At 38.9% G+C, this 24,720-nt stretch overlaps 1 protein-coding gene across 5 annotated transcripts in view; it reads left to right on the forward strand.

Annotated features, from left to right (window-relative positions):
- Window positions 1-700: 700 nt before the first annotated feature.
- YTHDC2 (YTH domain containing 2) overlaps window positions 701-24,720 on the forward strand; it is a 73,767-nt gene continuing 49,747 nt past the window's right edge. For 4 of the 5 annotated variants that reach the window (XM_032842256.1, XM_032842258.1, XM_032842259.1 and 1 more), the window contains exons 1-8: window positions 701-1,042; window positions 2,465-2,555; window positions 10,681-10,877; window positions 12,233-12,432; window positions 17,804-17,970; window positions 18,727-18,829; window positions 20,108-20,264; window positions 23,283-23,390. In XM_032842256.1, the coding sequence (XP_032698147.1) occupies window positions 859-1,042; window positions 2,465-2,555; window positions 10,681-10,877; window positions 12,233-12,432; window positions 17,804-17,970; window positions 18,727-18,829; window positions 20,108-20,264; window positions 23,283-23,390 (1,207 nt within the window). In that variant the 5' untranslated portion in view covers window positions 701-858. Of the gene's footprint in view, window positions 1,043-2,462; window positions 2,556-10,680; window positions 10,878-12,232; window positions 12,433-17,803; window positions 17,971-18,726; window positions 18,830-20,107; window positions 20,265-23,282; window positions 23,391-24,720 lie in introns of those variants that run through there. The other variant, XM_032842260.1, reaches the window with a different exon arrangement.

Genomic DNA, 24,720 nt, shown 5'->3' on the forward strand with positions numbered 1-24,720 from the left:
GGTTGCTCTTTGCAGAAGAGCAAAGACCAGAGTCTTTGGATCATGGAAAGACCAGAGTGGAAGCAGTTAGGGTGGCTGGGATTAGGTTTATGTCTGGAACTGTACGCAAGGAAGAGCAAATTCTCATAATCCTCTTTGACTTCCCAAACAAAAGAGTCCCCCATTTAGGGTCGCCACATAAAATACAGGTGCTCTGTTAAGCTTGCATTTCAGTAGAAAAAGGTGTTTTTTTTTTTTTTTAACTACGTGTTCCCAAATATTGCATAGGAAATTCTGAAAACCTATTCGTTATCTGAACGCAAATAAAAGGGGCATCCTGCCTTTTTACGTGCTACACCTGGCAACTCTACCCCCAGGAGAATGTGAACTCCTTGACGGCAGAACCCGCGTCAGTCTTGTCCCACACCTACGTGGTGGCGTAGTGCCTGCCGGGCACACAGCGGGAGCCCGCACAGACTCACCGAAAGAATTGATGAAGGATTTAGGGAAAGAATAAAAGGAGTCACGGGAGCCCCTTGGTGCGGAGGTGCGGACGGGGGAAGTCGGAGAGAATGGGCTGCGTGGGGGCCGCGACACTGGCAGGCAACTTCGCGGAGGCGAGAAGCGGCCGACGCGCTGAGGTCACCCGCGCCCGCTGCCCTGGTGACGTCATCACGCCCGCGCTCTCTACTTCCCCGGGGCTCTCCGTGGCGCAGGCGCCTCCTCTGCTGTTGTGGTGACGCGGGGGTTTCTGCTGACCCCGGCCCCGCTCAGGCCGCCTGCGGAGCGGTCCAGTCCCGGCAGCGGCCGTCCGTCCCTGTCATTGACCGAACGCCCGCAGGCCTGGCCGCTCCCCCGCGGGGAGAACTTCTCAGGGCCATGTCCAGGCCGAGCAGCGTCTCCCCGCGGCCGCCCGCTCCTGGCGGCGGCGGGGGCGGCCCAGCTCAGTGCGGCCCTGGGGGCGGGGGCCGGGCGAGGGGGCTGAAGGACATTCGTATAGACGAGGAGGTGAAGATCGCGGTCAATATCGCTCTGGAGCGCTTCCGATACGGGGACCAGAGAGGTGAGGTTCCCGACGGGGACCCCGCCGGCTGCCCCGTCTCCCCCACGCCGGGACCCACCGTGTAAAGGGGCCGCCTCAGAGCGGGGCGGGAAGGCTCGGGCCGTCCTCCGGCCTGCGGCGCACTGGAGCCGGCCTCCGCGGTGGGCCCGGGGCGCGATTCGTAGCGCTGGGTGGGAGGCACGGCGTCCTGCATATCCGCCGGGTTGAAGCACTTACCTGGCGTGAGTCAGAAGGTGGAAAGAGGCTCGTTGCTCCCCTGCAGGACACGTTTCTTTCCCCCAGAGAGAGGCCTTCAAGCAGGCAGCTTGGGGGCGTCGAAGCCACAGTTTTTAGGTATTGATCCCTCCCCCCCTTTTTAAAAGGAGATTATGGTAGCCTTAGCTGAGGCACGTTTAAGCTACAGCAGGAGAGCAGAGGACATCAGACGAATAAATGCATTGGCAATATGTAGTGTTTGGTTGAAATCCCGAAAGCATCACGCTTAAACACCGAAAAAAATTAAACCGGTTTTGGTGGATGAAACGTCTTTCATACCCCTTAAGGATAGAAAGCTCCTTGCCTTGGGTCGTCGCGTGAAGAACCCACAGCCCACCCGCGGTGATCTGTACAACATAGTGTCCATTCCGATTTGCTGGCCTAGGTGGAGGCCCTTGACTTTGGAACCTTACAGTCCAGAACAGGCAGGGACTTGAGCAGAGTCCGTTTGCCGTAAACAAAGCCTCAGCAATAGGAAAGCAACACGTCCCCTCTACGATAGTGAAATATTAATTCTAGACAGTTTTGAAAGCAAAGACAATGGAGTTTGACATTGAGCATTTATAATGCTTGAGCATCGCTCATCGCAGAAGGAAACGAACCTTTTGCGAATTAAGCAGGTCAGGACTCAACTAAGTTAAAATAGCAAAATAGGTTCATCAGTTAGTCATCTTACCAAATTGAAGATTCCAGTACAAATAAGAGGAGTAATCTTTGGTGATTAAATTTAGATTTAATATTTATTAATATGGTAACTCTGGTAGACATTCAGCAGTTAATTGAATTAATCACGACTTCACACATAAAATGACCTTTTCACAGAATGTGAAAATGACTTTTCACATAAAATCACATATGCTTAAAGGATTTTTTTTTTTTTTTTTAAGAATGCTTTGGGGAGGGGAAGAGAGAGGGAGAGAGAGAATCTGAAGCCGACTCTATGCCCAGTGTGGAGCCCCACTTGGAGCTCAGTCTCACAACCCTGAGATCATGACTAGAGCAGAAGTCAAGAGTCATGTGCTCAACTGACTGAGCCACCCGGGCGCCCATTTTTTTCACATTTTATATCTGTATGTTTATTGAAGCACCTTTATAGAAAATTGTGTATTCCCAAATGGTCCTTTGTGTGTGTGTGTGTATGGTTTTGTTTTTTTTTTTTCCATGTAGAAATGGAATTTCCTTCCTCTTTGACCAGCACTGAAAGAGCCTTTATTCATCGATTGAGTCAATCTCTTGGTTTGGTCTCTAAAAGTAAAGGGTAAGCTGATAGCTTTTCTTATTTAAACATAATTATTTACCAAAAAAGAGAAATGTTCCTGACTCCATTTAAGTAGTTACTACTGTTTTAGATTCACATCCTTAATTATATTGTAGATAAACTGATTCATGTCTGTACCAAACTCAGCTCTTTGCGTTTTCTGTTAGGGGGTTTAAAAAAAAAAAGTAAAATTTAAAGTGTAAGAAAAATAGTTTAAAAGTTGAAGTTGCTTGCTGGAAGAAAGTGTTTTCTTTTTTCGTAGAAACTAGTCTCCTTTTTAAAAAAGAATGGATGGACTAAAGATAATAAGTACAATTATTTACAGAACTATTTCTTTTAATGTTACTATACTGTAATGGTAACTTTAGAATACATAATCATTGTTTTCTTTCCTATCAGCTTAAGAATCTGGTGATTAAAAATGACTAAATAGGGGTGCCCGGGTGGCTCAGTGGGTTAAAGCCTCTGCCTTCGGCTCGGGTCATGATCTCAGGGTCCTGGGATCGAGCCCCATATGGGCTCTCTGCTGGGCAGGGAGCCTGCTTACCCCTTTCTCTCTCCCTGCCTCTCTGCCTACTTGTGATCTCTGTCTGTCAAATAAATAAAATTAAAAAAAAATTGACTAAATAAAATGGTCCTATATTTGAGGACCACTGACCACAGAGAGAAAAAGTCATTTGAACTATCCAATTTGAAGGGCTCAATTTTAAAATTACATGGAACAATTTCATTTTGGGGATAAGAATGATGGGATTGCTATATATAGCAGGGTTTCTCAATATTGGCACTACTAACATTTCAAACTGGATAATTTGGAGGGCTGCCTTGTGTATTGTAGCATATCTAACCTTACCCAGGAGCAACTCCACTCACCGTTTTAACAACCCAACATGCCTCTAGACAGTGCCAGAGTGTTCCTTAGGGCGCAGAATGACCTCTTGTTAAGAACCAGGGATGGGGAAGAAAGATAAAATTTCAGCTTACCAGGGTTTAGGTTAAGAAGAGAGAAAACAAAAGATTATGAGGTCAATATTTGTAACAAACAGCAGGACAAGTCCTAAGAGGAAAGTGATGTAGGAATGTCTGGTTTTTGAATGCCCACAATGCTACATTAGAGGAAGATGGGCTTTAGCTTAGGTGAACGTGCATTTTGAACATCACTAAGGCCAGGGCTGGAAAACAATGGTAGATTTTGGGCATGCCCATATCATAGTCCTCTGGATGAGTTAAATACTGCACTTGCAGATGAAAAGAGTACAGAGCCATAATCCTTTATCCAAAAACACTTGGAACAAGTGGATTTTGAGATTCAGATTTTAGGGTATATTTGAAATGTGTTATGTAATACCCCTCATAAGGTACAGGCATTACATTTAATCACAATATTTCTTCTGGTAACCATGGATGTTCACAGTAAGATAAATAAATACTAGAAATAGACTCATGTCCATGTAGTCAGGCTTTCCTGACAAATGTAGTTGCTGTCTTTAACCTTAGAAATAAAACTGCCAGTTACTTTGCGAGCAAGAGGTGGGTTTCTTTGGAAGTAGGGGGTTGCAGGCTGGGACAAGCAAGCTACTACAAAACCATCTGCAAGTCCAACAAACAAAAGAGAGGAGCATGATTTTGTGGAGAAGGAGGAAGTTGGGAGGGGTTGTTCTGAACAAAAGTTAGAGAGAAGCCAGAAGGGTGATGACAGTTTCTCATTGGCTGGGTTTCAGGGATGGTTGATTTCTTGTAGAAGAAGAAGCAATATAAAGCTTTCCTGTTGGGGCCCGTAGTAGAAGCTCCTTTTCTTTCCTTTTTTTTCCCCCCAGAGTGGGAGGGAAAGGGGTAGAGGCAAAGGGAGAGGGAGATAGAGAATCTTAAGCAGGCTCAACACCCAGCATGGAGCTCGACACAGGGCTTGATCCCACAACCCCTGAGATCATGGCCTGAGCTGAAATCAGGAGTCAGATTAAATCTTAACCAGACTTAACCAACTGAGCTACCCAGGTGCCCCCAAGTTTCTTTCCTCTTGAGGCTCCTCAGCTGGGTCTGTAATAGACAATTCTTCCTGTAACTGACATGAGTAGTTGGGCTTGTCCTACCAGTCTCCCTTGCTCATGTCCCCTTTCCACTAGTGTGTTTCCACTTAGTGAGGTTTCCCTTTATTAATTTTCACAATGCAGACTTACAGAAATCTTCCAGTTTTCATTGTTGTTTGGGTTAAGAGTTGCTGCTAAAAGGTTGTCTGAAAGCATTTGTTGTAAAGGCACAGTTCTGTAGCTCCATCATTTCTGTGGTCGAATGGGTTGTGAATTCTGAACAGTTAACATGGAAATGACCTTTAGAAATTACCCTTAGAATAGCAGTCCCTTAGAATGGATGACATCTGCTTCTGTCCAGAAGCACGATTGTTTAAGGGATGGTCCCAAATGGAGAAACCTGGGGCAGGGGAGAGTTCAAGATAGAAGTTATCAGGACAAAAAAAGGTGGATGAGGAAACACTGAAAGGAGAGAGGAAAAAAGATGCTGAGGGAAGCCAGCCAACCCTGCCTTCTCATCTAGACTCTAGTCACTATTCCTCGTGCTCTACAAACCCTCTAGGGAATGTCCTAGCTCTTTCCCTCCCCTTTTTATCTTTGATTAAAGGTAGTACAATGTTTATCTAGTGGTCCTTGTGATTTTCAAATGCCTTTTCTTCTTTTCACATATATGAAGAACTTTGAATGTGGTTCTTGTATCCTTTCTTTTCACTTACATGAGAATTTGTACCTGACTTACATTTTTATGTTTTTTTTTTTCTTAGATTTTTAAAATTTATTTGACAGGGAGATGGAGAGCGAACACAAGTAGGCAGAGTGGCAGGCAGAGGGAGAGGGAGAAGCAGGCTCCCTGCTGAACAGGGAGCCCGATGTGGGACTCAACCCCAGGACCCTGGGATCATGACCTGAGCCGAAGGCAGCCGCTTAACCGCTTAACCACCCAGGCACCTGTTTTTATGGGTTCTTTTGTTCACCATTGAGTAGAGGATTTTTTCCCCCACTTCCTTAGTTTTTCTGCCTTTTTTCCCCCCTTTTGCACCTGATATCATGGTTTCTTAATATGTATTTGAGAGAAAGCCTGGTGTGGAGGAAGAGGCAGGAAAGTTGGATTTGACTCCTTGTGTCTTACTGCCTCTTTCTCCAGCTTTGGTCATGGCCCTTAACTTTCAGGGCCCGTTTTCTTAAATGTAAAGTATGAAGGAGTTAAGTCTCTTTGTTTTTAGTTCAGATTCTGTAGTTTATTTTGAGCATCTTACAAGGTCTGAGAATAGATTCTAGGCTTACTGTGTGAAAGTTGACACTTATTTTTTCTCATCACTTTCTCCTTTTTTGCTCTCCTTTCTTTCAAAATTCAACCATGTGTGCTGGATTTTGTTTTTCCTTTCCTCCTGAAGAGTTGGATAGATTTTGCAATTGATTACTTGTTGTGGATTACTTTTTATAATTGCTCATCTTTGGGTGAAAATTCTCTTGTTGGAGTAATGTCCTCATATTGTGCTCTTTAGTGTAGCCTAAAGTTTTGTTTGAAATTGTTGGCAAGCTTCTCCATACTGAAATTTCACCTCCTTATAATTTGTTTCCGTTTTTCCCCAACTGAAATCTGAGTTTTCGTTTTAAGAGCACACTTTTCTGAGTCTCTTACTTGCTCATGAGCAGAACAGAATTTTTTTTCCTATTCTTTCTAGTCTTAGTTACACAAAATGAAATTTACCAAATGAATTCTGTTAAAGACTTGTGGAAAGAGAAACTATGAAGTACGTGGAAATAGGTTTTCCAGGTACAGGTTTCTTACCCTGTGATTGCTGACATTCCTGCTTCCTAGGTATCCATGTGTTCTAGTCACCCTGACTGCAGGTCTCTACCCTGTAAGAAAGCCCCCCTTTTCAGATTCAGGTTCCCACCTCCATCGCCTCTTGCCTGGGAAGATTATGTACTGCACTTTTCTTTTCTGCCCCTACTTCAAATAGGAAAAATTGGTTAAAGGTTACTTAAGTGTCTTACTGACTTTCTGGGCATCCATTGAAAAGAAACAGCCTACGATGCCCAATAGTAATAATAGTGACAATTCATGTTCATTAAGTACTCTTATGCAGCAGGCCTGGTGCTGGAGGCTTTAAGTAGATTAGTTGATGCTGACCATAGTCTTAATCAGTAGATTCTATTAATAACATCCGGTATCTGTCTAATAGGTGAGGCAGTTCGGGGTTGGAGACATTAAGTAATTTTCCCAAGATCACATAGCTAGCAAGGGGCAGAGCCAGGATTTGAACATAGTTAATGTTTCATTACTTTTTGATTGTTTATAGGGGCACAGTAATGTCCTAGGAGCTGTGAGAAGTTAAAATGGAAATATTAGGTAGATCTCGCCTTTAAGTTGTTCATAGTCCAAAGTCACAGAATGAACCAGTGTGCCACCATCATAGTGTCCATGACATGAGAGCAACTTTGTTTAGTGACAGAGTTGATGGATTGGTTTATTAATTTCCACATAATCACAAAAGAAAGTACAAATTAGTGTGATATAAACTTCAATAAATTCACAATTCTAGGGGTGCCTGGGTGGCTCAGTGGGTTAAAGCCTCTGCCTTCGGCTCAGGTCGTGATCCCAGGGTCCTGGGATCAAGCCCCACATCGGGCTCTCTGCTCAGCAAGGAGCCTGCTTCCTCCTCTCTCTCTCTGCCTGCCTCTCTGCCTACTTGTAATCTCTGCCTGTCAAATAAAATAAATAAAATCTTTAAAAAAAAATTCACAATTCTATTCTACAGTATTGGGAAGAAAATGGTTTGGAGTTAGGTTTTTGCATCTTTCTGCCTTAAGGAAGTATAAATTAAGGAAATAGGAAATGATGCATCTGTAAGGCATCGTGTGAATGTGGATTATTTTTTGAGACATTTAGCTCCTTGGTGGCTGTGAGCTTCTTACATTGTCATCTCAGATTTTGGCTCTTTAGCTTATTTTTTTTTAAGAAAAGGATTATTAGAGAGTGTGTGTGGGTGCGTGGACGAGGGGCAGAGGGAGGGGTAGAGTGTGCGTGTGCATGTGCATGTGCATGAGCAGGGGGTAAGGGGAGGGGCAGAGGGAGAGAGAGAATCTCAAGCAGACTCCATGCCCAGCACGGAGCCCCATTGAGGGGCTCAGTCTCATGACCCTGAGATTATGACCTGAACTGGAACCAAGAGTTGGGCACTTAACCTACTGTGCCACCCAGGTGCCCCCTAGCTGATTTTTTCAATTGTTTACAGATTAGGAGAGTGGAGAATAGTAAGGCATATGGTTCTATTCGAGGTAAATGTTCAGTAACATGCTGTATAAATTGACAAGTTAATATTAAAATTGCATCAAATTTGATGAGTTAATAGTTTTTTTTTTAAAAAGGAAGAAGCCATGGAAATGCCAAACTTCCTGATAGCATGTATTGATTACTTTTACACTTTGAAAGTTAGATGTTATGTTCTTGCCTGTAATATTAGCACATTTATGTTTAAAAATCACACGTGGAGCTTGCATTTTATTTTGAAAAAATTGTGACATTAATTTATTTAGCATTGTGCAGCTAGTTTCTAGTTAATTTTGCTTTGAAAAGGAGTCTCTTAACGGTTTTCTTCAAAGAGTAGTGCCACTTCGGAATGAAAACATAATGAGATTTCAGTGTGTTAGTTTACAAAGTAGGACAAATCTCTGGTGTGTTGAATGTTTTCATCCTCACAACAAGATAAATATTTTATTGAACATTTCACTAATCTTTATCATTTACCGGTGTCACTGGTGCTGAATGTGGCAGGAATGAGAGCACTAGGAGCCACAAGTAGAATCTTCCTAAAATATAAAAACTATCGAGTTTTCTACCCTACCATCTGTGTGCAAAATGAATTCAGTAAATTTTAAATGGTAGTGGCCAAGTACTCACACATGCTTACTTTGAAGTTATTTTTGTACTTAAATGCTGTATTATTAGTAGGCAGCTTATGTTAGGAAAGTTTGAATCTGACCCATTTTAATTGTGAGCTTGTGAGGAGAGTATATTCTACTCAACTTTGTAATCCCAGCTTCTAGCATAGTGCCTGTCATACAGTAGGTGCTCAATATATGATGAATGATTGAATGAATGAATGAAATATAATTAGCTAAAGGTGAAATACGGCAGAACTTTCCAGAGACAGTTTTCAAGAAAATTAAAGCCTCTTGGAGCTGATAGATACAGCAGAGATTTTTAAATTAACTTGTGTATGGTGTGAGAGGAATAAAATTTTTTTTTTTTTAAGATTTTATTTATTTATTTGAGAGAGAGGCAGTGAGAGAGAGCATGAGCGAGGAGAAGGTCAGAGGGAGAAGCAGACTCCCCATGGAGCCGGGAGCCCGATGCGGGACTCGATCCCGGGACTCCGGGATCATGACCTGAGCCGAAGGCAGTCGTCCAGCCAACTGAGCCACCCAGGCGTCCCGAGAGGAATAAAATTTTTGATCACATAGCTAGTTAGTTGAACACAAGACTCCTGGCTCTTGGCTCTAGTGCTCATTCATTCCAGGACACTTCCTGCCTTCTGTAGTTGAAAGTTTTATGAAATAAATGGCACAGGAGGGGAGTGAATGATTGTGTCTATAATGACTGTGCTGAGTTTTTAGAAAGGTCCATGGGAGAAGAATCTACTGCAGAAATCATCTCTAGAATCCAGTAATTCTTATTTACCATAGAAATAACCAAAATTCTTAGATCAGGTTAAATTTAGTTATTTCACCTTTATCTCGTAATTTAAAATCACTAAGAGCTTGTTAAGGAATAGATTAGATAGTTCTGAACACTTAATAATTCATTAAAGCCTTCTATAAAGAGTTTCTAGAAATTAAAAATCTTGGTAACTCAAAAGTCTCACTTAAGGCTTAGACAGCTCAAACTGGTAACTGGTTAATCTCCAGTTCGATATTGTTTTTGCTATGAAAACATTGTTAAAAATTTTAAATCTAATGAAAATTAGGAAAAGTGTACATGTACTTTTCATTGTATTTGTGGTTTTGTTGCTGACTTCTGTAATGTGATAGTGACAGTAACAAGTGGTAGAATGTTTTATGAAATATTTTGGGTAACTTTTAAAAATAAGATTTTTTTTTCCAGACTATGTAATAATGGCTTTCATTCATTTAATACTTACTTTGTAACAGATTTTGCCGTTTATATGCATTATCTTATATAGTCATGAGTAATCCTTTGGGGCAGGTATTATTATTATCTTAGGGTCAGAGCTATTAAATAATTTGTTTATAGTCCCATAGCTGATAAGTAGTGGAGCTAGGATTCAAATCCACGTTGGTATGCTTTTAGAGCCTGAGTGCTTTACGAGTACTCTATTGTATTAGATTATGAACATGCATTTCTAAATCAGTCAAAACGCATTTGAGGATTTCCTGTGTGTGTAACATTGTACCTGAAACTCTTGGAGCTACCCAAGTCATAGAAGACATCGTCAGTCCTGGACCAATTGAAGCAACAAATACACTTACATCAAATAATTTGATAACAGTTATAAAGATGTATCAGGTAATGACTTTGTAACTGAAGGCGAGAGCCCAAAGCTTTGAAAAATTTCTTTTTCCCAAGATGCATGTGAAAATACTTATCAGTAATGTTGATTTATGCTTTTTTGGTCCAGCCACTAAGCTTGGTTCTCAACAGGTTTTCATGGGATGTGACATTACCAGCATACTATGGAAACATTCAGCGGGCTATGAAATGTACCTTTATTAGTGTTTTTAGATTCTGTTGTTCAGATTGGTTTTCTCCCTCTGTATGCTTCCAACTGGTGATGTTTCATCCACCATGAAGTCTGCTAAGTCAGACTTTAACATTTGTGGGTAAGTAAGCCACTTGGGAGGTTTAAAATCTGGATTTGCTGCAGTTTGAAATTTTAACTGAATATGGTCTTGTGGCCACTTCAGCACCAAACCCCCTTCTTACAGCCTTTTTTGGGATTTTCAGCATCTTTTTCCAAAGCATTTTGATTTTTTTCAATGTTTTACTTGAGACATGTTTTCTAAGTAGGCATACATCATTTGTGAACAAATTGACTCTATGTAGTAAATAAATGATTTTTATTAATATTCAGAAAGGGAGCAAATAGATACCTAACTGTGAAGAAGAAAGATGGATCAGAAACAGCTCATGCAATGATGACCTGTAATTTGACTCATAATACAAAACATGCTGTTAGGAGCCTAATTCAGAGATTTCCTGTCACCAATAAAGAGCGTACTGAACTTCTACCTAAAACAGAAAGAGGAAATGTGTTTGCAGTTGAAGCTGGTATGTATTTTCTGGGGAGCTTCCTTGTCTATCCTATTACTTGATGACTATTCTTTTACCATTTTAAATTTATTATTTTTTTTTAAAAACTAAGATGTAGTAAGATTTCTCAGTTTGAATCGTTTGTTAGAAATGAGAAAGAACTGTGGAAGTTTTGGAATTACATGCAGTGTTAAGGTGTGTGATGAAGTTAGACAGTCTTTAAGCGTCACAGTGACAGCTGTCTATTGAGCACCCGTTGTGTGCTAGACAATGTGATAAACTCTTTATATAGGGCCTCATAGAACCTTCCAAGGCCAGAATTTTCTCTATTTCAGGGGTGATTAAATGGGTTCAGAGCAGTTAAGTAATTTACTCAAGGCTACTCAACTAGCCACTAAACTGCAGAGCTGGGATTTGACTCCACAGTCTGGACTTTCCTATGTTACACTGCTGAGACATGCTAATCGGTGAGCTTTTGAATTTGGGCTTTAGCTTCTGGTAAGAGGACAGAGTCTTCAGTACACTAACTTGCCAGAAGGTAGATAAATAATATTTTTAGGTTATAAAATGAAGTTTTAATTTTATTATTTGGAAAAATAACTTCTTAGAAAATTATTATTTACCTAAAGTGACAAGTACACATTATTTCCATTGTTGGAGTAGGTTTGCAGAGTGTAGAAAATACATAGTCCTAGGTAGCAAGGAATTTAAGTTCTAAATACATGGCCACAAAAATGTTTTTGAGTTAAAGAAAATGTTTTGAGTTATGTGAAGAATATAAAACACATCATGCCTCTTTTTTATTCCTGTCTACTTATTAATTAAATGTAGATGCTGACTCAAATTCTTCATAAGGAAATTTGTTAAGATTAGGACCTTATATTTATATGTATTCTATATGATCACATAGTCTTACATATTTAACTTTACACATACAGACTATTACTCTTTTCACAAAACCACATGTGTTTTCATATTGTGCATAAAAGACTTGTTATGCACGTTGTTTCCCATTTTAGTTTTTTGTGTCATTATTGATAGAAGCAAGCATGAAAACTCTTTTACGATATCAGAATCCTGTTATATTTTTAGTGGTTACAGAGTGATTGATTTTTGTTCATTTGTAAACATTATGCACCAGAAATACTTTTAGAAATTGGCTTTTTGATTGATAACCGAAATTTGTAACTTGTTTTTAAAGAGTATTAAGCGTAGGAGTACAGCAGTGGTGCATTGCTCGCTAACTTTATGTAGACTGAGTAGAGAAGAAACATTCGAATGGAATTACATTGGAAATTACTTATCTTTGTTTTCTACACTTTTTAAACATTGCTGACCATATTGTTTTTTTGTTCTTTTATTCATTTTCAAAGAAAACCGGGAAATGAGCAAAACAAGTGGGCGACTAAACAATGGCATACCTCAGATTCCAGTGAAAAGAGGGGAATCGGAATTTGATTCTTTCAGGCAGTCTCTGCCTGTGTTTGAGAAACAAGAAGAAATTGTTAAAATTATTAAAGAAAATAAAGTAGTTTTGATTGTAGGAGAAACTGGGTCTGGAAAGACTACGCAGGTTTGTTTCTTCTTTTTTATGGAAAACAATATTTTATCCCACAGGATAGTTTTATATCAAATTTGTACTGAATGTATTTTAACCAAAAAAGCCCCTTTTGGTTACTTAGTGGTTATTTTAGAAATACTGCTGGGAGTGCACTTTGAGAGTTTATAGAAAGGAAATGTTTTAAAAATAATACTTTTAAGCTAGCACATTGGGGCTTCGTTTAAATAGACGAGGGGGGTGGGCGCCTGGGTGGCTCAGTGGGTAAAACCGCTGCCTTAGGCTCAGGTCATGATCTCAGGGTCCTGGAATCGAGTCCTGCATTGGGCTCTCTGCTCGGCAGGGAGCCTGCTTCCTCCTCTCTCTCTCTGCCTGGCTCTCTGCCTACTTGTGATCTCTGTCTGTTCAATGAATAAATAAAATCTTAAAAAAAAATAGACATGGGGCATATGATTGGGCATAAAGGGATATGGACGAGGCTAGTCTTATAACCTCCGTGAGCCAGAGCCCACATTTGTAAAATGGAGCTAATAATTGCTCCCATTTACGGTGAAGTTTAGAGATGTCTGTAATGAGCCTACCAATGTTTTGTATGTAGCAGCTAAATTAACAGCAGTATTAACAATGATGTGTTAATATAAAGTCTACTGTAGACATTGAGGCCTGCGCAGGTCCCAACCTGTTTGTGGTTTGGGGTTGCTATCCGTCTCATAAAACGAAGTAGAGGGTTTGTCTTCTAGGAAAGACAAAGTCGTCTTCTCCTCTGAGAAAGCCTCCTACATCGTTGGCTTCGGCATCTCCCGTGAATAGGGAGGCAGGGATCGAGGCCTCAGGAGTCTGGGTTTTCAGCTGAGGTAGAGAGAGAAGACAGTGCTTATAACCAGAAAGTCCAGAGTCGTGTGTAATTACCTCCAGGACTCATCCCTGTTAACCCAGCCTGGGCTTTGTGACAGGTGTAGAAGGAGATTCCTTAATATTAATGATACAGTGTTAAAAAAATAAAGTTGGCTCGGGGCGCGTGGGTGGCTCAGTGGGTTAAGCCGCTGCCTTCGGCTCAGGTCATGATCCCAGAGTCCTGGGATCAAGCCCCGCATCGGGCTCTCTGCACAGCGGGGAGCCTGCTTCCCTTCCTCTCTCTGCTTGCCTCTCTGCCTACTTGTGATCTCTGCCTGTCAAATAAATAAATAAAAAATCTAAAAAAAAAAAAAAAAGTTGGCTCTAGAATGGAATTAGTATGACAGGTTTGACTTGGATGTTTAGTATCAAAGTGCTTCAGTATGCAATTTCCCTCACTGGGTGATGGATTGGAAGTAAGTATGGTATAGTGATTTGACCTTGTTTATGTTCTTTTCATGTTCACATGTTAAAATAGTAAAATTACCTTGATTTTGATAGATTCAGATAGAATAGTCAATATAAATTTTACATTTTTTTCCTCTTCTTTTATGGACACATAAATTTGCTTTTGACAATCACTTAACATTTCCTATGGTCATATCGGTTGGCGTAATAAGCCTAGTCCATAGGTAAGGTAAGGGGGTAGAGGCAAAGTTGACTATAAAGTTTACCACTTACTCACTTGAAGGACTTAGCCATTTTTACAGAGGTGTAACTATGCCTAAAACATGAACCTCTAAAGCTGGTTAATGAAAAACATGATGAAATTTTTACCTGAGCACAATGTATAAGATTTTTCTTTAGCGTGAGTCCTTTTATGATTAATTGGAATTCCATGGAGTCATTCCAGAGAATCGGTTCAGTTGTTGATTTAGTATTAGAGTAAGTTTTGCCAGTAGGTTTTAATTGTACTCATTCTAATTATATTGAGGAGGGATTACGAGAGCTCACTTTGGCAGCACATATACTGAAGGGAGATTATGAAAGTTTTGACAAATATAATAAGTTTATGTTTTCATTTAAATTATTTGAATATCCTTGCTAAATGATCTTTGTATATGGGCATTAGGTATGCTTATTTTCACAATTATGTGTATCATTATATTAGGTATGATGATACTTGAGAATTTAATTAGAAATGGATTATTTGATTATGGCTTTTCAAGAAGAAACTATTTTGCTAATTTATGGGAGTAGTTTCATAGGGTAAGTTCCTAGGAGTGGAAATGCTTGGTCAAGAATGTGGCAGTTAAATTTTAGTAGCTAGATTAGCTAGTTATTGTATGATAACTCAAAAGAGAGTTGTATTATAATAAAATTGAAGATATTGAAGGTTCCCATTTCTTCGAAGCTTGGGCAGCAATGATTTACCTTTATTAATCTGATAAACAAGAAATAATGTTTTAATTTGTATTTCCTTTCTTAGTTGAGTATCTTTTCATTTTTGCTTGTTCTGTAGGTTGCTTATTTATACCTCATTTTTTGTTTGGCTTAATCATTTTAGTTTATTTTTAATCATTTTAGTTTAATTTTAATCCAGATTAGAAATTTGGATTATTTTTAATCATTTTGGTTTTATTTTTAAATTTTCGTTTATTTAGTATTTTTTTATTTTTTATTTTTTATTTTTTTATTTTTTTAAAGATTTTATTTATTTATTTGACAGACAGAGATCACAAGTAGGCAGAGGCAGGCAGAGAGAGAGGAAGGGAAGCAGGCTCCCTGCTGAGCAGAGAGCCCGATGTGGGGCTCGATCCCAGGACTCCGGGATCATGACCTGAGCTGAAGGCAGAGGCTTTAACCCACTGAGCCACCCAGGCGTCCCTATTTAGTATTTTTTTTAAATGAACCCCATCTTAAGGGAGGTTTGTGGTAGTTAGGACTATGGGACAGTGCCGGCAGAAGTTAGATATTCAGTATATCTGAATTCTTTTTTTAAGATTTTATTTATTTACTTGAGAGAGAAAGAGAGAGTGAGAGAGAGCATGAAAGGGGAGAAGGTCAGAGGGAGAAGCAGACTCCCCATGGAGCTGGGAACCCGATGTGGGACTCAATCCCAGGACTCTGGGATCATGACCTGAGCTGAAGGCAGTCGCTTAACCTACTGAGCCACCCAGGTGCCCTATTTTTGGTTTATTTTTAACTGTTTAATATATGTTTTATATGTTTTGGGTACATGTCTTTATATATTATGGGTACATGTCCGTTGCCTGTTGAGAGATCCTAAAAATGATTTTGTCAGTTTTTGTTTGTGTTTTTAGCTTTGCTTGTGGTATTCTTTGTATTAGTTTCACATTTTTATTTAGTCCAACCTGTCAGTCATTTTTTAGGGCTTTGAGCCATGCTAAGAAAGGCATTTACTACCCCAGGATTAAAAAAACACTTTCCTATAAATATTTTATTCTAGTATTTTTGTACTAAAGTTTTAAAAAGTCCATCTGGAACTTATAATATCATATCAGGTAGGAATCTCACTGTTTTCCTCATGTTATTATTTAGTTGTTCCAATGTAATTTTTATTTAATTATTCTTTCCCCTTTTAGTTAGGGTACCACTTTTGATCAAATACTATGTTTCTATAGTACCTGGGTCCGTTTCTGGAATTTTTTTTTTTTTTTAAAGATTTTATTTATTTTTTTGACAGCGATCACAAGTAGGCAGAGAGACAGGCAGAGAGAGAGGGGGAAGCAGGCTTCCCACTGAGCAGAGAGCCCGATGCGGGGCTTGATCCCAGGACTCTGGGATCATGACCTGAGCCAAAGGCAGAGGCTTAACCCACTGAGCCACCCAGGCGCCCCTGGAATTTTTTGTTTTATCTTTAATTATCTATTTTTGTTCCAAGATCCCTCTTTTTACTTTTTGTAGTTTTATAATGTGTAGCATAGTATTCCTCTTTACTATCTTCTTTTTTTAAACATTTCTTAATTTGGGTTCCTTTGCATTTCTGGATAAACTAGTCAAGTTAAAAAAGATCCTAGAGGCCAAGACGTGCATAAAATGAAGTTCTCTCTCACTCACTGTTAAAGAGATGAAATAAAAAAGAACAATTAAAATTTTCAACTATCATGGGGCGCCTGGGTGGCTTAGCGGGTTAAGCCTCTGCCTTCGGCTCAGGTCATGATCTCAGGGTTCTGTAATCAAGCCCCACATCGGGCTCTCTGCTCAACAGGGAGCCTGCTTCCCCTCTCTTTCTGCCTGCCTCTCTGCCTACTTGTGATCTCTCTCTGTCAAATAAATAACTAAAATCTTAAAAAAAATTTTTTTTTCAACTATCAGATTGGCAGGAATTAAAAGGTTGATGATATTCAATATTTGAGTAGGTGTTGGGGAAACAGCATCTTCTGTTTTATGGGTCTAAGTATAAATTATTTTGGAAGGGCACTTTGGTGATGCTTCTGTCCAAATTAAATTTATATACTCTTTCACTTGACACACATATATATAACGTATATGCAAATGTTTGTGAAGATAGGTATTCACCGCAGCACTTTTTAAAATAACAAGCATCAGTAATAACCTAAAAAACTGGAGATAATTTAACATGATACTTGTTAAATTACAGCACATCTGTAGGATGGAATATGCAGCTATTAGAGTGGAGTGGGTAGATCTGCATGTTAAGGGAAATCTGCAAATTATAAACATTAAATACAGTAATCACTTTATGTGAATAAAAACCTGTTTATATACACAAATACTTTAAATTGTGTGAATACTTTCCCGCCAAAAGCATTCGTAAGAAATAGTAGTTACTTTTTTGGAGACTACTGATAGTGGTAGGGTGGGAAAGACTTGACTTTTTAAGTCTTTCTGACCTGTTTGAATTGAGTGTAGAAAGGTTCCTACAATCCCAGTATTAGGCCATTTTGGTTTTCTTTAGGCTTTTCACTATTTAAAAAATTCCAATGGAATTTGGATTGTTGTTTCATTCATTTCATAGATAATTTGGGGAGAATTGACATTTTTGCAATTACTGATTATTTCCACTCAAGATTGTCTCATATTTCTTTATTCAATTCATGTCTTTTAGTTGTAATTTATTGTCTTCTTTGTGCAAGAGTTAACTGTTTTTATATGAATTTTTAAAATTTTATTTTAGAGTGAGAGGGTGGGGCAGGGGCAGAGGGAGAGAGAGAGAATCTTAAGCAGACTCTACCCCTAGGGCACAGCCCGACAAGAGTGCTGGGTTTTATGCCTCAGATCATGACCTGAGCCGAAATCAAAGTCAAAAGTTGAACGCTTAACCAAGCCACCCAGGTGCTCTGTATATAAATTTGTTTTTAATATTTTAGTTTCTCTTGTAAATAAGATCTTTTAAAACTATATTTTCTAGTTGATTATTAGAAGTTATATCAAAGTTGTTGATTTTATGATTATTTTATGTTAGGACATGTTACAGAACTTCTTTTTTAGTTCCAGTAGTTTTTCCACTGGACTTTCTGGGTGTACAATCATGTTATCTTATAAGACTTTAAAACTTTCATTTCAGATTCCTCAGTTCCTTTTAGATGATTGCTTTAAAAATGGTATCCCCTGCCGTATATTTTGTACCCAGCCAAGACGGTTAGCCGCAATTGCTGTGGCCGAAAGAGTTGCTGCAGAGAGAAGAGAAAGGATTGGTCAAACAATTGGATATCAGATCCGATTAGAAAGCAGGTAATGCGGGTTCTCCGATAGCCTATCTTTGATCGTTCTTCAAAAAGACTAATGTTTATATTTCACTAAATACAGGGGATATGTCGGTTAAAAAATTAGATGATCATTTTACTTCAAGAAAGTCTTTGATAAGATATTGAGGTCATGACTGAACTTAGTAAGGTTTTGAATACATAGGTTAAAAAAGAGTTGGGCCATAGTTACAAATCCTGTTTCATAGTTCTATGATCAAATACTAGTTAAATTCACCTCTTTGAACCTCAGTTTTCTCATCTATAAAATGGGGCCAGTAAAAGCAGCTAGAGCCCAGGTTTGATGTGAAATTTATAGTAAATAATAAATGATAGTAATGGAATTAGTTATTAGAAGTGGTACTAGTAGTACCTTCTTGATCAGTGTACTGTTTCTTTGCTCTCTGTAGTTTGGATGTAGTAATTCAAAAAGCTGCTCATTTATGATATACTTTTTTCCTCTGAGCAAAAAGTGTTAAAGGTTTTTAAAAAAATCTATTTATGGTTCCTTAACAAAATAATCAATTAATTAAAGGCTGTTAATAAAAATTTTGTAAGATTATCAGGTATAAAAGACATATTTCACGTAACTTGGGTCATAAAGCATGCATACCAGTTTGCCATTATATTAGTAACCTTAAGTAACCCTTATTAAAGTACATATGAGACTAACATTTAATGTGATTATGTTTTCATTACATGTAAGAGTTGTAATTGCACGCTTTATTTTTATTTTTTTTTAAAGGGTTTCTCCAAAGACACTTCTGACATTTTGCACTAATGGGGTATTGCTTCGTACGTTGATGGCAGGAGATAGTACATTGTCAACTGTGACACATGTTATTGTGGTAAGAATATTGCCAGGTTTGCCATATACAACTCAGATTGCTTAGAATGTTGAATATGTAATGACATTTTTAGGATAGAATATGCGTGAGAACCAATTCTTTTAAACAGCTGTTATAATCAGGTTGCTTTCTATTGCCTGTAATTGTTAGACATAAATACTTGTATTAAGTGAGATATTCTTACTATCAGTAAGAATTTAGGTTTTATGTAAGTAAGGTTTTATGAGGGCAAATAAAGTAAGTAGGAAAGTTTTTCCAAAGTGCTTTTTGTATGAGAAAATGATACATGTGTTTAGCATTTCCCAGAATGGTGAAAGTTTCCTTTTCCCTGTGTGCTTAGTCATCTGATTCCTCCTTTAGCTAGTGTGTATTTCCTAGTCTTGGAGTACACTTTTTTTTTAAAAAGTTTTTATTGATTTATTGGACAGAGAGCGAGAGAGGGAGCACAAGCAGGGGGAGTGGGAGAGGGAGAAGAAGGCTCCTTGCTAAGCAGGGAGCCCGATGTGGGGCTTTGGGGTACACTTTGGAGTCCTTTAACTTCATAATTAAGCTGCTAAATTAAGTAGCTACTGATGAAGTGGATGAATTACCACCTTATTAAAAAATTCTAAAAAAAAAATAAAATTCTAAGTTTTTATCCAGTTTGTCAGAAAAACATTAGATTAAGTTGTATAGGGTTGCAGTAAGCAGCTTTTGGAAACTTACTAGTTGTGTGCATTCAAACCAAAGGGTGCACCTATCCCCCAATGCTAATGGAAGCTTATTTATTTATTTATTTATCTAAAAGATTTTATTTATTTATTTATTTGTCAGAGAGAGAGAGCGAGCGAGAGCGCACAAGCAGGCAGAGTGGCAGGCTGAGGTGGAGAGAGAAGCAGGTTTCCTGCTGAGCAAGGAGCCTGATGTGGGACTTGATCCCAGGACCCTGGGATCATGACTGAGCTGAAGGCAGCGGCTTAACCGACTGAGCCACCCAGGCATGCCTGGAAGCATATTTAAATACATTTTCTATGTATTAAAAATACATTAGGCTCCAGTACTTCAGAATTTGTTGTAGTTTGTCCTTTATATCCTCTAGGAGGTGGTGCTTTGTTACCCATGGTGGTTGTTGATGTCTTATTATTTCTGCATTATCCATAATACAAAATTTTCATGAATACTGATTGGACTTATTCACATTAAATTTGAATTATTATGAAACCTAGTGGCTCTGTACTTTTAAAGACTTCGTCATCCATAATGTTTTAACTATTCCATGGTTTTATTTGTTTATTGCAGGATGAAGTACACGAAAGAGATCGATTTAGTGATTTTTTACTTACAAAGTTAAGAGATCTGTTGCAAAAGCACCCAACTTTGAAACTTATTCTTTCTAGTGCCGCCTTGGATGTAAATCTTTTTATAAGATATTTTGGAAGTTGTCCAGTGATACATAGTAAGTTAAATGATCAGATTTCTTCTAGGATTTTTATAAAAGTACACTTTTTTGGCCTGATTATATTTATTGTAATAGGAGCTGGGGAATGATCTGAGGTAGGAGCATACATTTCTGTTTTCTGTGAAGTATGCCTCAAAATCTCTCTAGATTTTTGTCTTCTCCTTTTCCATCCACACTCTGTGGGACTGTTGTGAGGGCAGTTCTCTAGTCAAAAAGACATGTGCTTTATTTTGGTCCTTTATCCTCCTTTAATTCTGTCCTCCCGTTTCCCCTTTGTTGCTAGACTCCTTGAAAGAGTAGTCTGTGTTCCCATGTTTACTTCCTGTGTACTTCAACATAGACTGCCTTTTCACTTTTGTCCTGTCCTTTAATCCGAACTGGTTTTGACACCAATCTTTAAAAAAAAATTATTAAATTCCTCCTTAAAAATTGAATAAGTTATATGTGTTTACCTCAGTGATATAGTACAAGTATATATAGGAGAGAGGTTCAAAATTGCCCCATCCTCTTTCCAGTTTATGGCCTACTTTGCTGATATTACTTGAGGTTAAAGCCTCGTGTATGTCCTTTCTTATGCTCCCCATGCTCATAACATATGCAGACACATCCATGTACATGTGTCTAAACTGGTTTTAGAGAAATGAGCACATGCCTTCTACATTATTTTGCAATTTGCTTTATTCATATGACGTTACATCCTGAAAAGCCCTCCAGTGTCATAGCTGCAGATGTCGTTCATTATTTGAAGCAGCTGCTTTAATATTTCACAATACGAATGTACCATGATTTATTTAACCATTTATCTTTGGACACAGATTGGTCCTAACTCTCCTCTCCCGCCGACCATAAATAGTGTTGTAATAAACATCCTTGCGTGTATATCCTTATATACTGGTGCTCTTAATCCTAGGGAGAGATTCCTGAAAGTAACATTGTTGGGTAAAAAGAGTGTATCTGTTTTTAATTTTCACAGAATTTGCCACTGTACTTTTTCAGAAGAGCTGAAATGATTTATATGTATTTCTGTAGTGCATGGGGCTGTTCATTTGTATTCTTACAGGTGTTGTTTGATACTGATTTAATTGTCAATCCTACTATTTCAGTTTTACACAAAGATCTTGAGTTTTGTGTATTTCTCATGGTTGGCTTCCCCCTTTTTTGTGTGTGAAATGCTCTCATCCCATAATTTACTTGACAGTACTGCCTCCTAAGTCTTGTATTCTGCATTAGGGTCCATACTTTCATGGTCTCCTTTGTGTGCTTGTATGTTGGTATTTTATTGGCATTCTTACCTTGACCCATTTTTTTTCGCTTCCTTACTCACCTTCCCTTCTTTTCTTTCTTTTGTTTTTCCTCTTTTTTCCTGCTCTGTACTCCTAGGTACTGGAGACACACCAGTGCTTTCCCTGGAAGCTCTCATTCATGCCCTTGGCTTCTGCTTTCTTTGTCAAACTCATGACTCCTAAATCCTCATTTCCAATTGAAGCTGTTCTCCAGAGCTTTGGGTTTAGATGTCTTATAAGCAGAACATTTTTTAATAAGTTCCAAGCTAAATATTTAATCTGTTCTACAAAATCTACTTCTCATGTGTTGCCCGTTTTAGTAAATCATACCATCAACCTAGTCACCTAAGTCACAAACTTGTCTTTCTTCTCATAATGTTCTTAGATGATGAGACACATAAAGTGTGTGTGTCTGCTAACTGAAAGCTCATTTTGGCGTCTCATGTTTGACACATCTGAAACCAAACTCCCAACTCTGACCGGCCAACCTGTTGCTTTCAGCTTGTCTTGTTACCTCAGAGAATGACCTTGTCATCTACCCAGTTTTGTGAGCCAGACATCGAAGAAACATGGTTGACGCTTCGTATTGATCCCTCACATCCAATTTAGTGCTGAGTTTGTGGATTTTACTTCCTGACTATCTCTAGAGTCTGTCTCATGTTCATTTTTATCATCACCAGTTTCATTCAAATGTTGTTCTCTTTCATATGAATTATTGGAATGATAACCCAGTCTGTTCCATCCCTTCTGCTCTCTTTTAAATCTTTGCTCTCCATTGCAGCTAGAGTGGTCTTTTCTGACATGGAATTCTGAGAATGTTGAACACTTTCTTGATCTGAAGACTTTGGATAACTTTTACCTCAGGATGAAGACCTAAATCCTTAATAAAACTTACCTGTTCGGGGCACCTGGGTGGCTCAGTGGGTTAAACCTCTGCCTTCAGCTCAGGTCATGGTCTCAGGGTCCTGCGATCGAGCCCCACATCGGGCTCTCTGCTCGGCGGGGAGCCTGCTTCCCGCCCCCCTCTGCCTGCCTCTCTGCCTACTTGTGATCGATCTCTCTCTGTCAAATAAATAAATAAAATACTTAAAAAAAACAACAACAACTTACCTGTTCATCCTGCCTCATCTAAAATTGCAGTCCCTTCTTTACTCCCTGTCTGCCGCCATGTTCCAACTAGCTTGGCTGTTTAGTTTCTTTCTCAACATAGGATGTTTGTGTGTGCTTTTGTTTTCCTCATTGTACACCCTTTCCTCTCCTGTTAGTTCAGTATTTTGTTTACCCTTTCTTTTGGTCCTCATCTTCTCTAAGAGGATGATTTTCTTAACTCCTTCAGGCCCCCCTTTATGTCATGGTATCTTGTCCTTCTCTCTGAGAGGACTTATTACAACTCTGTTTTTACATTTATATTCTGGATTTTTGGATTGATGTTTGTCTCCTTTGCTAGCATGTAAGCTTTAGGAGATTCGGAGGCAGCTGTCATTCTTACGATTTGTATTCCTGGTGCCTAGCATGATGGCAGACACATACGCCCTGGAAGAAATGAACAAATGATCAGTTCTGTAACATAAAAATCAGAATTAGGTTTAAAGGACAATATCATGAGGATCACTTGCCCTGTGGAATTGCTTTTGGATTTTATACTCAGGTTCATTAACTCAGGATTTTCATGTTTTTGTGTGCATTATCTCTAAGATGCAAATTGACTCTTTAAAGTATTCCTGTCGTTTAGTACAGGGAAGACCATTTGAAGTGAAAGAAATGTTTCTGGAAGACATCTTAAGAACTACTGGATACACAAACAAAGAGATGTTAAAGTACAAAAAGGAAAAACAACGAGGTAAGCTTTTTATCAAACAAATACTAAAGTACTATTGATACAGTTTTTAGAGTCTTAGACTGTGGAGGTGCAAGGACACTTGAAAGTGTTTTTCCTTTGTATATAATCGTATAACAGTATATTAGAATTCTGTCGCAAGTGTACTTACTACATTGTGGTTTATGCCCATAAATTGTAATCTGTGGAGAGGAATTGACAGTGGATGCCAGGGTTGAGGAGGAGGGTGTCTGTATTCAGAAATGCAACCAATGTTGTAAGGAGGCAGAAGGGTAGGTGCTGCCCCATCTGTGATGGGCCACGGGAGGTTAAGAGTGCAGTATGCCATGGTAGAGCTCATGGGATGGGAGTGGGGAGTGGGCGGGAAGGATAGAAAAGGATAGCATGTGAGTAATGACAGTCTCATCTTTCATACAAATGTCAAGTCTTCAAATCTTGATTTTTTTTTTTTTTTTTTTTTCTGAGAGAGTGATCCTTAGTGAGGGGGCGGAGGCTGTGGAGGGGCAGAGGAAGAGGGAGAGAGAGAATCCCAAGCAGGCTCCACACCCAGGTTGATATCTCACAACCCTGAGATCATGACCTGAGTGGACATTGAGAGTCAGATGCTTAACCAACTGAGCTACCCAGGCGCCCCTCCATTTTGTTGAGTTGCATCTGAACTTAGAATTTAGCATCATTTGTCCATTCATACATCTCTTCCCATGACTTAATAGTATCTCTCAGCTTTTGAGTTAGGGTGAGATTCCTCTTTTGCCAACTTGTAACTACATTAGTCATGATAGAAGATTTGGCTTCAAGCTTCGATTCCTTTGTTTAGTCTGTATGACCTTGGCCAGATATCTTAAGTTCTTTGGATTCTCCACCTGAAAAATGCAGTTAGCAGTGCCCGTTTCACAGAGCAGTGCTGAAGTAGTAATATGCAGATCGTGAAACTAGTAGTTCTCTAAATTTTTGAAGGTGAAGACGGTGGATAACTTTTATCTCAAGCAACTGGCATGGTGTAGAAGTTCAGTAAACTGGTTTTCACAAAGTGCTGTATGAATGTTAGTTGCTGATTTAAGCAGTATTTAGTGTATGGCTAATACCGTTATTTGAATTTGGACTCACTTAGGAGTAAACTTCTCACTAATAACGTGAACTAGATGTTTTGAAGCAGTTTCATGTGTCCTTAAGGATCAGCGTGACAAATTTTACTAAATGTTTCTTGTTAATGTATTTTGAAAAAGTAACTTCAAAATTAGGCCAACGTTTAAGTATTTTTCAAATTCACTTAATTTTTTTTTTTTAAAGATTGTATTTATTTATTTGACAGAGAGAGATCACAGTAGGCAGA

Source organism: Lontra canadensis, unplaced genomic scaffold, assembly GCF_010015895.1.
Source record: "Lontra canadensis isolate GAN:19392208 unplaced genomic scaffold, GSC_riverotter_1.0 scaffold126, whole genome shotgun sequence".
Lineage (NCBI taxonomy): Eukaryota > Metazoa > Chordata > Mammalia > Carnivora > Mustelidae > Lontra > Lontra canadensis.